Source organism: Globicephala melas, chromosome 19, assembly GCF_963455315.2.
Source record: "Globicephala melas chromosome 19, mGloMel1.2, whole genome shotgun sequence".
Taxonomy (NCBI): Eukaryota; Metazoa; Chordata; class Mammalia; order Artiodactyla; family Delphinidae; genus Globicephala; species Globicephala melas.
The window spans coordinates 11494957-11509712 of NC_083332.1; the positions used below are offsets into that span (position 1 = coordinate 11494957).

Consider the following 14756-nt stretch of genomic DNA (forward strand, 5'->3'; position numbering starts at 1 on the left):
AACACAGCAGCTGAGTGAGCGGAAAGGGCCCTGCCAGGGTAGGAAGACAGACAAGTGGGCAAGTGAGAGATATCACAAAGGGGAGAGGGCAAATGAGGTGAGGCAAAACAATAACAGGTACAGGAACCGTGGGGAGAAGAGAAATTGCAAAACTCTGAAAAGAAGGAGGGCTAGTCGGAAAGAGACAGAGAGAAAAGGTACGTGAGCCACACAGTTTCTCTCGAGAAGAGGAAGGGGCAAGTGGGACAGACACAAGATAGACAGAGTCCCAAACAAGGAGAGACGAGAAGTGAGAGTCAGGGAGGGAAACTGAGGGAGGAAGAGTGAGTGACCTGGAGGGGCACAGGCAGGAGACAGGACAAGCACCCACCTAAGGGGGGCAGGTCCACACAGAGGTGCATCACTCAGAGCACCTTGGAAGGGGCGGTCATTCCCAGAGCCTGCAAGCCCCAAAGGGAGGGAAGGAATGGGAACCAAAGGCCTGGCAGGGGAATGGAGAAGTGGGAAGAGAGAATGGGAGTGGGGGGGAGATCACCATAGAAAAAACAAAGTGGACCACGGAGGGGGGCAGTTGCTAAAGGAGTGAGGGATGGAGGAGACAGGACGAGGAGTGGATCCGGGGAAGAAAGCAGAAAAGTAAGAGGAGGAAGACAGCCTCCGAGCCCAGAGTTAGAGAGGCAGACAGGGGAGCAGAGGCACAGGCAAAGCAAACAGGGGACAGAGGGCAGTGCAGAGAGGGCTAGACGGGGCATGGGATCCTCCCAAAAGAGAGAGAGGAGAGACAGGGGAGTTTCGAGAGACAGAGGGAGGAGAGGGAGACGGAGACAGAGATCAGCAGAGACACACCAAGAAAGGGCTGGGCTAGCAGTAAGGAGAAACAAGTTGGACAGAGCTAGAGCGAGGCCCAAGAGACACATGAAATGGAGATTCCAAAACGGAAAGACATTTCCAGGAGATACAGACCGGCTGGGATGGGACGCATGGCAGGCAGAGAGGAGGAGGCTCAGAGGAAAGAAGAGAGACTGAAACAGAGTGAGAGAGCAGAGCCGGTCACCGCGGGGCCGAGGCTGGAGCAAGCAGGGGCGGAGACCAGCCAGGAGTCCCAGAGAGGGAGTGAGACCGCAAGTAAGAGCCAGCCAGCCCCTCAGGAGCCCAGCAGCTAGGGGCTGGGAGGCAAGATGAGCTCTGTACCCAGAAGAAGGGGTGAGGAAAGGCCAAGGGGAAGGAAGGCTGGGAGATGGAGGGCGCAGGGCAGGCCCTTGGTGGGGGAGGGTATCTGCCGTTCCGGGGAGCAGGGGAATGCGGGGCCCCCCACCAGGCCGCAGTGAGCCCAGCCTTCCAGGACCCGGGCCCGGCCCCAGCCCAACCCCCATCCTGCAGACACTCACGGATCCTGGTGGGACGGAGGGCTGGGCTCCCTCGAGGCCCGAGGAACGACAAGGAGGAGATGCTCTGACGCTGGGCGGTGTGGCTGGGGCGGGGGGAGAGGGCAGTCCAGAGGGCCCCCTCCCCCACCTCCGGCAGTGGCCCCCAACTAACCCAAAATGGGGGTGCTCCCGGGGCGCAGGGAGGAAGGACAGGTGGAAGAGGAGAGGGCGGGCCGGGGAGGGGAGGAAGGGGAAAGGAGAAAATGGAGGAGGGAAGGGGAGAGAGGAGAGGGGGAAGGAGCAAATGGAGGGGAAGGAGGGAGGAAGGTGAAAACGAAAGGGAGGGGGCACAGGCAGAGCCGGGGGAGGGGGAAGCCGGCCCAGGCAAGGGCCCCCGCCCCCTCCCCTAGCCAGGCCGGCCTGGGGGGGCCACGGGGGGCGAGGACTGGGTGGAGACAAGGAAGCTGGCCATCGGGAGAAGTGGGGGAGGGGAGGGCTTGGTGGGGGGGAGGGGGCCACCCCTTCCCCCCTCCCCCCTGGAGCCCCGGCCCTGCCCTGGAAGAGGCTAGGGCCTGTGGACCTCAAGCCCTCAGCCCCCACGGGAAAGCATGCTGGGGGCGGGGAGAGGCAGAGGAGTGGAGGGCCTGGGGAGGACGGGGTGCTGGGAGACCCAAAGAGTGATGAGAGGGCCCGAGAGGTGGAGAGATAGGGAGGAGGGAGAGGAGGAGGGAGGGGAGGATGGAGAGAAGCAGGTGGAAGAGGGAGAAGGAGGAGGGGGGGTGTCCCGGGGGCACCCAGCGCAGGGCCTCAGCAGGAGGGCCTGGCCATGGACCCCTGGTTCCCTGTGAGAAGCAGCCGCCGGCTCCGGGTCCCCAGCTGGGCCTGCCTTCCTGCTGCTGGTTGCCACCGCAGCCACGGCCACCACCACCACTTCTCCTTCTCCCCTCCGAGGCCGCCGCCTGCCTGCCCGCCTGCCGCCCGCGCTGGGTCCTGGAGCGCAGGGGGGCGGGGGGGAGAGAGATGAGGGAGGGAGGGAAGGAGAGAGGGAGGGAGGGAGACGGGGAGGAGGGTGGGCAGGAGGGAGGCAGGCAGTCAGAGAGAGAGAGAGAGAGAGAGATGGAGCGATGGGAGTCAGGGGAGGGGGAGCCCGTATTGGTCCGAGCTGGGGAGCCCCCGGAGAGGAGAATGCTGATGAGGGGAAGGCGCTGCATTGGACAGAGGGCCCACCCGCCGCCACCTCCTCCACCACACCATGCCACCGCCCTGCCCAGGCAGCCCTTGGGCACAGGAGTCCACAGAGACACAGCTGAGAGGCAGGGAGACCTGGGGAGAAGGCCATGGAGCTGGGGGAGAGGGCTACAGAGATGAAGAAAAATGCAGAGAAACAGCAAGACAGCCATCAAGAGCCACAGAGGTGGACCAAGGTCCGCAAACCCCACAAGGACAAGGACAGGGAAAAGCCCAGAGCAAAGAAAGGGTCATCTAGACCAGGGAGCAGACCACAGAGACAAGCTAAGGACCTCGGAGACAAGGGCAGTTCGTGGACTCAGAGAGCCCCCCATGAAGATGGGGACAGGGGGCAGCTCATGGACTCAGAGAGCCCCCAGGAAGATGGAGAGAGGCCCACAGGAACAGAAAGCACTCCTCAGGCATGGGGAGTGGTCCATAGTGACAGGAGAAGACCATGGACAGGAGGAGAGAACCACAGACACTGGAACAAGGATGCATATTACAGAGACAAGGAGGAGGGCCAAGAAAAGTGGGAGAGGGTCACGGAAATGGAGGGAGGCCCACAGACACCAGAAAACCCACAAAGGCAGAATGTGGACACAAAAGGCCCACTGAGGCAGGAGCAGCCGGCCCATGGAGAAAAGGGAGAAGCCCCCATAAATAGAAATAGTCCCCATGGAGGTGAAGGGATGGGTGGTGAGTATGAGAATTCTCCATCATGCAGAAAGAAATCCTGGGGACCTGAGTGGGTGGGAGAAGATTCACCCAAGCATAGTCAGTGGGAAAGGGCAGGGAGCTGGAGGGCAGAGCCAGCAGAAGTGGAAGACTCCCTCCCTCTTGGAGAGAGCTGAGCAGGGCAGGGGGATGGAAGAGAGAAGCAGAGATACAGATCTTGGAGTGGGGGTGGGTGGTGCATGGCTGGGTGGGGGGTGAAATTTTGGGGGAAGGAACATGACAGTTGGCGCTGAAGGCTGAGTCCATGACTCACCACCACCCCCAATGCTCGTGATGGGGAGGAGACACTGAGACACTCACGTGCAGCCCCCAGCACACGTGACCGCATGCCTCGCGCGCATACACTCTGCACGTGGCAACTCTCACATCGGCCTGGCATGGGAGGCCCCCTGCATCCCCCACATGCTTCTGACATATACATCTGACCCTGAAGGCCCACCGACTTTACATATACCTCCTCGCCCTACTTAAGGGGCCCCCAACACCCACCCTCAGCTCCAGCTCGCTCTGAAAGCGCAGACTCGCCCTGGCCTCTAGGCCTTTGCTTATGCAGGGACCCCAGCGTAGAATGCCTATCCTAGATTGAACCTGTCCCAGAAGTCCTAGTCCTGTGCCACCATCTCCAGAAAAACTGACGCAGGCCTCAGGTTACTCCTGTATCATCTGAAGTGAAGGGACCTAGTCAATCCAGATAAATTGGGAAATACAAGCAGAAGGTCGCAGCAGAAAGGGGCCTGATAGATCAAGCCTGACCCTTCCATTTGCAAGTGGACAGGAGTGAGACTCTGCCCCAGGGCGTGGAGCCTGTCAAAGGCTGAGTCTAGCTTCCAGGTTATCTGGTTCCTGCCCCTGGTGATTTCATCCTGAGGGCAAATCCAGATTACTAGCCTTAGAGCTCACTGGTTACCACCAACTTCTTTCCTTTACTTATTGCATTCATCCATTTAGCATGCCACACTGGACGTCCCACCTGTCAGGCAGTAGAGCCTGGGAGCCAAGAGTATAGACCTTGGAGTCAACTCCTGGGTTACAATCCTGGCTCTGTCTCTTCCTAATGATGGACAATTTATTTAATTTCTCTGAGCCTCAGTTTCTTTGCAAAGTGAGAGCAATAGTTCCTCCCTCCCAGGGTTATTGAGAGGATTAAACTGTATGATGCATGGAAAGCACTGAGCATAATACTTAGCAAGTCATAACACACTCAAGACACATTAGCTATTATTACTAGGCTCCTTGAGATCCTAATAAAAATAACTCTTGGGTTTCCCTGGTGGCGCAGTGGTTGAGAGTCTGCCCGCCGATGCAGGGGACACGGGTTCGTGCCCCGATCCGGGAAGATCCCACATGCCGCGGAGCGGCTGGGCCCGTGAGCCATGGCCACTGAGCCTGTGCGTCCAAAGCCTGTGCTCTGCAACGTGAGAGGTCACAAAAAAAAAAAACAAAAAACCTCTTACATAGATTAAAAAGTTTTTTTAATTAAAAAAATCTTACTGAAGTATAGTCGATTTACGTGTTAATTTCTGTTGTACAGCAAAGTGATTCAGTTATACATATATATTCTTTTTCATTATGGTTTATCACAGGATATTGAGTATAGTTCCCTGTGCTATATGGTAGTACTTTGTTGTTGCTGTTGTTGTTTTGCACTTTGTTGTTTAATCCATCATACATATAATAGTTTTCATCTGCTAATCCCAAACTCTCAATCCTTCCCTCCTCCACCTCACCTCCTTGGCAACCACAAGTCTGTTGTCTATACCAGTGAGTCTGTTTCGTAGGTATCTTCATTTGTGTCGTATTTTAGATTCCACATATGAGTGATATCATATGGTATTTGGCTTTCTCTTTCTGACTTACTTCACGTAGTACGATAATCTCAAGGTCCATCCGTGTTGCTGCACATGGCATTATTTCATTCTTCTTCGTGGCTGAGTACTATTCCATTGTATATATACCACATCTTCTTTATTCATTCATCTGTTGATGGACATTTAGGTTGCTCCCATGTCTTGGCTACTGTACATAGTGTTGCTATGAACATAGGGGTGCGTGTATATTTCCAAATTATAGTTCTGTCTGGATATATGCCCAGGAGTGGGATTGCTGGATCATAAAGCAACTCTATTTTTAGTTTTTTGAGGAACCTCCATACTGTTTTCCATAGTGGCTACACCAATTTACATTCCCACCAACAGTGTAGGAGGGTTCCCTTTTCTCCGCACCCCCCCCAGCACTTAACTCTTACATAGCTTTTACTCTGTGCCTCACAACCACACAAGACAGGGGCTATTATCCTGCAAGTGAGGAAACTGAGGCACAGAGGAGTTGACTTGCCCAAGACAACAGCTAAGAAGTGGCAGGGCCAGGATTCCAATCCAGGCAGCCTGGTTTAATTACATGGGTCTGGAGTTAGAGTTTAATCTAGTAGAAAGTTAGGATACCCAGTTAGAATCCAATTGAAGGACATAGCAAGAGTGGCTGAAGAGTCAGACCTAGGTCTGACTCAGTGTTTGGGGTCCCCTAGGAGCTTTTTGGCCTTAGGAAAGTAAATGACCAATTCCTCTAGACTCAGTTTACTCATCTGAGAAACGGGGGGGGGGGGCAGTTAGAACAAGTGAATCTCTTGCAGCTCCTGTCCTTGGGAAGTAGCACTGGAAACATAACAGTGCTGGGGCAACTTGCTCCCAAGGCTCTGAGGGCCAGAAGGGGACGTTGAGTAGGAGTGGCCAGAGCTCCTTGAACATATAGGTACTCCAGCTTCCCTGAGCTTTGGGGGCATCAGCCTGGAAGGGGGGCACCCTAGAAGAAAGGAGAATATAATCCAGACATTACAGGGTCACTTTCTTCAGGTTCTCACCCTGGTTGTCCTTCAGGTCATCTACCCCCGACATTTCCTGTTTCTTCAAATGAAACTGCCTGAGCTGTCTGAGGACTGGGCACTGTCACACCCACTGGCTCAGCCCTGGGGTCGGGATTGGCCTGAGACCTTAGTGACACTTGAGTAAGGGAGATGGGGCAGGGACTAGGTTTCCCAATAGGCAGGGATTCAGACCTCTGCCCTTGGCTAGAGGAAGCCTGTGGGTACCATGGCAGGGAGAGAAGGGGCCCTCGAGATCCCCATTGCAACTTCCTCTGTCCTGTCTGTCCTGGCTCTGAAAGCCTTGATAATAAAGAGACACTGTCCTGGACTTGGTTTCCTTTGAGATTCTCTTGGACCAGGGCCTGGGTTGAGGGGAGCTTGGGGAAAAATGATGATCCATCTGGATACTTTCCATCAGTAGTTTACTGGCTAGCTCCTTCCTGTCATTCCTCAGTGACCTCCGAGAGAGGCCCACCCAAGTTCATTCCACACCCTCTGCCTACCTGCTGTATTTTCTTTACAACACTGTCACTGGCTGTCTACATTTATTTTTGTACCTGGTATTTTCTACCCTCACTAAAATGTAAACTCCACGAGGGCACAGACTTTTCTTGTTCCTTCTCTATCCCTACAAAGATTAACCTTGACCTGGCATATCGTAGCCGGTTATTAAATAATCACGAATAGAAAACAAATGAAACTGCCCGTCCCCGATTTTATGTTTTCTCCTCCATTTCCCATTTCCTCCCTTATGCTTCAGGTTTTCATTGTTCCCTCAGATTCCTTCTCTCCTTGTTTTTCCTCCGACATTTCTTCTCCCCCTCCCTCAAGAGTCCCTCGGTTTTTCTTCCCTTCCTTCTTGCTGCCTTTATTCCTCTTTTTTAAAAAATTAATTAATTAATTTTTGGCTATGTTGGTGGTGGTGTTGTTGCCGCTCCCGGGCTTTCTCTAGTTGCAGAGAGCGGGGGCTACTCTTCGTTGCGGTGCCCGGGCTTCTCATTGCAGTGGCTTCCCTTGTTGTAGAGCACAGGCTCTAGGCGCCCGGGCTTCAGTAGTTGTGGCTCACGGGCTCTACAGCGCAGGCTCGGTAGTTGTGGCGCATGGGTTTAGTTGCTCGGCGACAATGTGGGACGTTCCCCGTCCAGGGCTCGTACCTGTGTCCCCTGCATTGGCCGGCAGATTCTTAACCACTGCGCCACCAGGGAAGTCCCTATTCCCTTCTTTCTAATGAAGTGAGTCTGGAGCCTTGATTTCCCCTTTTTCTCTCCCTGCAATTGGTGCTATAGTTTCCCGTCTCCCCTTCGCGCTGACTGTGCTTCACTCTCTCCTTTCTTTCCTCTGGAATTCCTGCGCCTCGAGTCCCCCGCCTCCGCCCTCCGAGTGTCGGGTACCTCAATTTCCCCCACAATTACCCCTCGACCCCGAGGGACCTCCCGACCGGCAACCCCAACATGGCGCCCGAAGCAGCGCTCCGCCGTCTGACGTCACCGCGCTGTCCTCCCCTCTAGAGCCTTCAAACGGAATCGCTGAGGAGGTGGAGGAGGAACATCCTTCAGGGGGCGTAAGGGGGCGGGCACTATCAACCCGGGGGCCGGCCGGTGAGAGAACGTCGCTGGAGGATTGGTTGGGCGCTGCGGGGGATCCAAACGTCACATATTATTGGCCCAGGGCTCGGAGACGTGAGCGTCGATTGGCAGAACGGCAGGGGCCAGACGGGCGATGATTGGGCTCATTCGCCATCGGCGCGGCGGCCGACGAGGAAGGTGGGAGGGGCGTTCCTGAGGGTGATTGGGGGCGAGAGCGAGGCTGCGGAGCAGTCGAGAGGAGACGGCGGGAGCTAGAGAGGGCGTAGCGCTAGGGTGGCCGCGCGAGGGGAGCTGCGGCCCGGGCCCGGGCCCGGGGGGTGCGAGACGGCTGAGGCGGGTAAGTGCGGGCGGGCGTGTGAAGGCCGGCCGGGCTCCCCACCCTCCCCCCGCGGTCTCCACTCGTCACCTCGCCTGCGCACTGAGGGCCGGAGGGGGGCGCGCGCCGGGAGATGAGGGCGGAGCGGTACCAACGGCCCGCGGGGCGCGCGGGAAGCTGGGCGGGGCCCGGGCCGGGGTGGCGGGTGGGAAAGGGGCCAGAGTCCTGGGAAGGGCGAGGAGGGACGGGGCTTGGGCTGGGGGCTGGCAGGGACCTGGGTGGTAAGGGAGGAGTTAGAGCTGCCCCCGGGAGGGTCTCCAAGGCTCCTGGGAGTACGGCGGCAAAGGGCTGGGCGCTGGGACAGTCCAGGACCGAAGGAGGGTGGACGGTTAGAGGGCAGTAGGGTGCCCAGGGAGGGGTTTAGGCCGTGAGAACAGAGGTGGTTAAGTTACCGTAAAGAGAAACTCTAGTTATTCCTGGAGAGTTAGGCCAATGAGAGGGGTCTTGGTGTGAAAAGATATCAGGAAATGGATGTGCCTAGAGGGGAGATTTAGAGCTGAGGGAGAGGTCCCGGTGTGAAGAATGGGGTTACATTAATGTGAAGAGTTAAACCACAGTGGGGGGGGGCGCGTTGGGTACCCTTGGAATGGGTTGAGAGGGGTCTCTGTGCAAAGAAGGGTTATGTTTTATGTTATGTTAAGTGAAACTGGCGTCTGGGTATCCCTAGAATAACTTGAGGAGAAATGGTCTTTCTGAAAAGTACTAGGAATTAGGTCAAGGTGAAGAGTAGGAATTGGGGATCCCTGGAGGGAGTTAGGGTGGTGAGAGAGATCTGTGTGTTAAGCTGGGGAGGTCTGGGTAGCCGCAGGGTAGTAGGATGGTCAGAGGGCCCTGGGTGTGAGGAAGAGGGGTCTGGCTATCTATCAGGGTTAGGGTGGTGGTAGGAGGGGTTTTGCCTAAGAGGGGGTTTCACGGTATTCTTAATGAGATTTGGACAGTGGGAGGGGTATGTGGGAAAGGAGTTTAAGCCATTATGAAGTATAGTCTGTATATCCTTGGATTGTAATGGAGTATGTGTGGGATCTTTTTGTGGAAAAGAGGAATTTTGATATGAAGAGGGGGTCTGAGCATCCCTGGAATGGGTTAGGGTGGGGTTGGGTCTTTTTGCAAATAAGAGGGGTTTAGGTTGATACGAAGAATGGTGTCTGGGCATCCCTAGAATGGGTTGGGGTGGGGAGGAAGGGGGTCTTTTTGCAAAGAAGAAAAGGTTAGGCTAATAATGTGAGGTGGCGGGAGTCTGTCCCTAGAATGGGTTAGGGTGAGGGTGGGTCTTTTTGTAAAGAAGAGGGGTCTGGGTATCCCAAGAATGGGTTAGGGTGGGAGGGGTCTTTTTTGCAAAGAAGAATATGTGAAGAGAGGTTCTGGGAATCCCTGAATGGTCTAGGGTGGTTGTCCATAAAGAAGGAGGGTTTAAATCAGTATGAAGAGGGGGTCTGGGTACCCCAGAGAGAATTGTAGATGATGTCTCAGTGCACAGAAGAGGTAGGTGATTAATGTGAAGGGTGTCTGGGTGCCCTGGAAACATGAGTTAGGGTGGTGGGAAGGGTCTGAATGTGAAGAAAGGATTAGGCTTTTGTGAAGATGGGTTTGGGTGTCCTGGATAGGCCCTTAGGGTTGTGGGAGAGGGCCTTGATTTGTAGAGGGAGTTAAATAATTTGAAGAGGGGGATCTGGGGATCACGGGGAAGTGGTTAAGGTTTGGAAAAGGTCTGCGTGTGGAGATGGGTTAGGCCAATGTGAGAAAAGTTTATTGATGTGAGGAACCTGGGCATCAAAGGGAGAAAGTTAGCGGGTGACAAGCTGTGTACAAAGGAGGGTTGCATCATGAGAGGGTGCTGAAAGTGGCAGGGCCCTGGGGCAGTTTGAGTGGTCAGTGTAAAAAGAGATAGAGAACCTGGGGGTGGGAGCAGAGGAGGAGTGAAGCTCTGAACAGTGGGTGGTTTGGGCCTGTGTGAGGACTCTCCCCGGCAGTTGGGGGTAGGGATGGGGTAGTATGTTGGTAAGAAGAGTCAGTGGAAGGAAATCTGACTGGAGAGGGTCCTGTGTGATGGGTTGGGGCTTTGGGCCAGCTGTGAGGCATGAGAATGAGAGATTGGACAGGTTGCAAGGATCTGGTAGGTGGAGTTTAATGCTAGTTGATGCAGAGGTGAGATTTGGACAGATCCACTGGGAACGGACTGCGGGGAAGGTTTTGTGCTTGGTGCTCTTGTGTGTTCAGGAGAGGAAGGATTGTTAGGGAGTGGAAATATGGAAGCAAGAAGTTAGATGGGGAAATTGATCTAGGATTTTGGTAGGGAAATGATAAAGGGAAAGAATTTTCCCTGGGAAGGACTGAGGAAGCAGTGGCTTAGATACAATTTGTCCCCACTTCTCCCAGCCCAGGGTCTTGCCGCCGTCATGACTGAGGAGTCAGAGGAGACAGTCTTATACATTGAGCACCGCTATGTCTGCTCTGAGTGCAACCAGCTGTATGGATCCCTGGAGGAGGTGCTCATGCATCAGAACTCCCACGTGCCCCAGCAGCACTTTGAGCTGGTGGGTGTGGCCGACCCTGGAGTCACTGTGGCCACAGAGGCAGCTTCTGGCACGGGCCTCTATCAGACCCTAGTGCAGGAGAGCCAGTACCAGTGCCTGGAGTGTGGGCAGCTGCTGATGTCACCCAGCCAGCTCCTGGAGCACCAGGAGCTGCACCTGAAGATGATGGCGCCCCAGGAGGCAGCGCCAGCTGAGCCACCACCCAAGGCACCCCCCCTGAGCGCCAGTACCATCCACTATGAGTGTGTGGATTGCAAGGCTCTCTTTGCCAGCCAGGAGCTCTGGCTGAACCACCGGCAGACGCACCTCAGGGCCACTCCCACCAAGCCTCCGGCTCCAGTTGTCCTGGGGTCCCCAGTTGTCCTGGGGTCCCCCGTGGGCCAGGCCCGCGTGGCTGTGGAGCACTCATACCGCAAGGCGGAAGAAGGTGGGGAAGGGGCAGCTGTCCCCTCTGCCGCTGCCACCACCGAGGTGGTGACTGAGGTGGAGCTGCTCCTCTACAAGTGTTCTGAGTGCTCGCAGCTCTTCCAGCTGCCAGGCGACTTCCTGGAGCATCAGGCCACCCACTTCCCGGCTCCCGCCCCAGAGTCTGAGGAACCTGCCTTGCAGCAGGAGACTCTGACCCCATCACCTGCAGAGGTGCCTGTGTCTCAGCCTGACCCACTGCCATCCTCTGACCACAGTTATGAGCTGCGCAACGGTGAAGCCATTGGACGCGATCGCCGGGGGCGCAGGGCACGGAGGAACAACAGTGGAGAGCCAGGCGGGGCAGCCACCCAGGAGCTCTTCTGCTCAGCCTGTGACCAGCTCTTTCTCTCACCTCACCAGCTGCAGCAGCACCTGCGGAGTCACCGGGAGGGTGTCTTTAAGTGCCCCCTGTGCAGTCGTGTCTTCCCCAGCCCTTCCAGTCTGGACCAGCACCTCGGAGACCACAGCAGCGAGTCTCATTTCCTGTGTGTGGACTGTGGCCTGGCCTTTGGCACAGAGGCCCTCCTCCTGGCCCACCGGCGAGCCCACACCCCAAATCCTCTGCATTCGTGTCCATGTGGAAAGACCTTTGTCAACCTCACCAAGTTCCTTTATCACCGGCGTACCCATGGGGTTGGGGGTGTCCCTCTGCCCACAACACCAGTCCCACCGGAGGAGCCTGTCATTGGCTTCCCTGAGCCAGCCCCAGCAGAGACTGGAGAGCCAGAGGCCCCGGAGCCCCCCGCTGCTGAGGAGAGCCCAGCAGGGCCTGCTGCCCCAGGCACCTACCGCTGCCTCCTGTGCAGCCGTGAATTTGGCAAGGCGTTGCAACTGACACGGCACCAGCGTTTTGTGCACCGGCTGGAACGGCGCCATAAGTGTAGCATCTGCGGCAAGATGTTCAAGAAGAAGTCTCACGTGCGTAACCACCTGCGCACACACACAGGTGAACGGCCCTTCCCCTGCCCAGACTGCTCCAAGCCTTTCAACTCACCCGCCAACCTGGCCCGCCACCGGCTCACACACACAGGGGAGCGGCCCTACCGGTGTGGGGACTGCGGCAAGGCTTTCACACAGAGCTCCACCCTGAGGCAGCACCGCCTGGTGCATGCCCAGCACTTCCCCTACCGCTGCCAGGAGTGCGGAGTGCGTTTTCACCGCCCCTACCGCCTGCTCATGCACCGCTACCACCACACGGGCGAGTACCCCTACAAGTGTCGCGAGTGCCCCCGCTCCTTCTTGCTGCGACGGCTGCTGGAGGTTCACCAGCTTGTGGCCCATGCCGGGCGCCAGCCCCACCGCTGCTCGTCCTGTGGTGCTGCCTTCCCTTCCTCGCTGCGGCTGCATGAGCACCGCTGTGCAGCTGCCGCTGCCCAGGCCCCGCGGCGCTTCGAGTGTGGCACCTGTGGCAAGAAAGTGGGCTCAGCTGCTCGGCTGCAGGCCCACGAGGCAGCCCACGCAGCTGCTGGGCCTGGGGAGGTCCTCGCTAAGGAGCCTCCGGCCCCTCGGGCCCCACGGGCTGCTCGCACACCAGTGGCCTCCCCAACGACCCTTGGAGGCATGGCACCTGCAGCCCCTGCGGCCCCTGCCCGACGCCGTGGCCTGGAGTGCAGCGAGTGCAAGAAGCTGTTCAGCACGGAAACGTCACTGCAGGTACACCGGCGCATCCACACAGGCGAGCGGCCATACCCGTGTCCAGACTGTGGCAAGGCCTTCCGTCAGAGTACCCACCTGAAGGACCACCGCCGCCTGCACACAGGGGAGCGGCCGTTCGCCTGTGAAGTGTGTGGTAAAGCCTTTGCCATCTCCATGCGCCTGGCAGAACATCGCCGCATTCACACGGGTGAGCGGCCCTACTCCTGCCCCGATTGTGGCAAGAGCTACCGCTCCTTCTCCAACCTATGGAAGCACCGCAAGACCCACCAGCAGCAGCATCAGGCAGCTGTGCGGCAGCAGCTGGCAGAGGCAGAGGCTGCCGTCGGCCTGGCTGTGATGGAGACTGCAGTGGAAGCCCTGCCCCTGGTGGAGGCCATTGAGATCTACCCTCTGGCTGAGGCTGAGGGGGTCCAGATCAGTGGCTGACCCTGCCTCATGTCCCTCTTCAGCACCACCATGCCCTCTTGCTGAAGAGCTTTCTCTACCATCCCCTTAAGTCTCTGTACATACTGTGCCCCTTTTCCACCCCTCTCAACTGCCATGTAAGTTCTGTAACTGGATTTATTCTTTCTTCTGAGGGGGGTGCTCTAGGGTCCTTGACGTGCATAAAGGTGCCCCCGCCCCCACACACACCTGTTGGCCCCAAGGTGAAATGGTCAATAAAGACTGAGTTGGACATTTATGTGCTTTTGTTTGGCCTGGCCGTGTGGGGTGGTGGAATTTGGGAGCTGTGAGCCCCAGGTTCTTGGGTCTGACTTTTCATGGCTGCATTCCCAGTGCCTAGAACAGGGCCTGGCAAGTAGTGGAGCTCAGTAAACGGAAACTAAGGAGGACCTAGAGTCCATGGGCATGGCTTTCAGGGAGCAGGGACTTCACTGTGGTAGTAGATGGGGCCAGCATGGTTCTCTTGCCACTAGAGGTCCCCACAGCCCCATAGAAAAGCCTGAAGCTGTTTCTGCTGGTGGCAGGAACATTTAGGAAAATCTTCAGGTTCTCACCACCCCTGTCCCCTTCTCTCTGGCCTGACGTGAGCCTTCTCCTCCAAGGCCATCTGATTTTCTCACTATGCATCCCTGAAGGCGAACACAGGTCTCGGAAGGGCACGATCTCCGGGGCAGTAGAGGAGGTGGCTTCTGGGACACGATCCAGCTGTGGGATTGGAGAAGATTCTGAGTAACAGTCTCTGGGGGTAGGAAGCCTCACAAGGGGAGGTGCTCTGACACCCACCTGGAGTTGGCCTCTGGCTCAGCCCACGGATGTTGGTTGTGGGGAGAGGGGTGGTTGGGGTAGCTGACTGATGTTTGAATGCCCAATTTGTCTCAAGTATTTTCCTACATTTTTGGGAATGATCTTCACACTGATCCCGTGAAGAGAATGTTTTGTAGGAAAGGAGTCTGAAGTCAAAAGCAGTGAAGTGACTTGCCCAAGGTCATTCAAACCAGATAGGGCAGAGCTTGAATTTCAGTGTAGTTTGATTTGGTTTAATCACCTGGACGCATTCCTCTACACTCTTCTGCCTTCTCCATACTTGGGGGAGGGCAGTGGAGAGAGGATACGGTGAATGTGTGACTGGTGGAAATGCTCAGCTCCTATGCTAGTCTTTTCTCTTAAGAGCCACACTCCAAGAAAAATACCCCCCCCAAGGTTACTGTAGTCTTTTTAGAATTCTTATCGGAACCCTAGTAAATGAGAGGTAAAGGGAAGCTGTTTGCATTGAAACGAGGGGAAAGGGAGGCCTGAGAGCAGCCCACTCAGCCTCTCCATTACTCTCGACTCCCTTCAGCAATCCTGTAGCCCTCTGTGGGCACTGGAGCTTATGCTTCTCTTCATTTTTAAAAAGGTAAACCACTCAGCCTTTTGATATCTCGACAGCTCCTAATGAACTAGAGCGCGTAATATGTTAAGCAGTTGTTTTCGACCAGAGTGTTTTGATCGTGGGCACCA

The 14756-nt window shown here is 56.3% G+C and overlaps 2 protein-coding genes across 5 annotated transcripts in view; one reads left to right on the forward strand and one right to left on the reverse strand.

Moving 5' to 3' along the window:
- GRIK5 (glutamate ionotropic receptor kainate type subunit 5) overlaps positions 1-2459 on the reverse strand; it is a 52049-nt gene extending 49590 nt beyond the window's left edge. The window contains exon 1 of one of the 2 annotated variants that reach the window (XM_060288417.1): positions 1389-2459. The gene's annotated coding sequence lies outside the window, so the exon portion shown is untranslated. The remainder of the gene's footprint in view (positions 1-1388) is intronic. The other variant, XM_060288418.1, reaches the window with a different exon arrangement.
- ZNF574 (zinc finger protein 574) lies at positions 838-13483 on the forward strand. Of its 3 annotated transcripts, none has more exons than XM_060288419.2 (2): positions 838-1125; positions 10531-13483. In XM_060288419.2, the coding sequence occupies exons 1-2, from the start codon at positions 921-923 to the stop codon at positions 13236-13238; spliced, it is 2913 nt and encodes a 970-aa protein (XP_060144402.1). In that variant the 5' UTR covers positions 838-920; the 3' UTR covers positions 13239-13483. The 3 variants fall into 3 exon arrangements, with proteins under 3 accessions (XP_060144402.1, XP_030729960.1, XP_030729961.1); XM_030874100.2 differs by lacking the exon at positions 838-1125 and adding an exon at positions 7976-8115; XM_030874101.2 differs by lacking the exon at positions 838-1125 and adding an exon at positions 9496-9636.
- The last annotated feature ends 1273 nt before the right edge of the window (positions 13484-14756 follow it).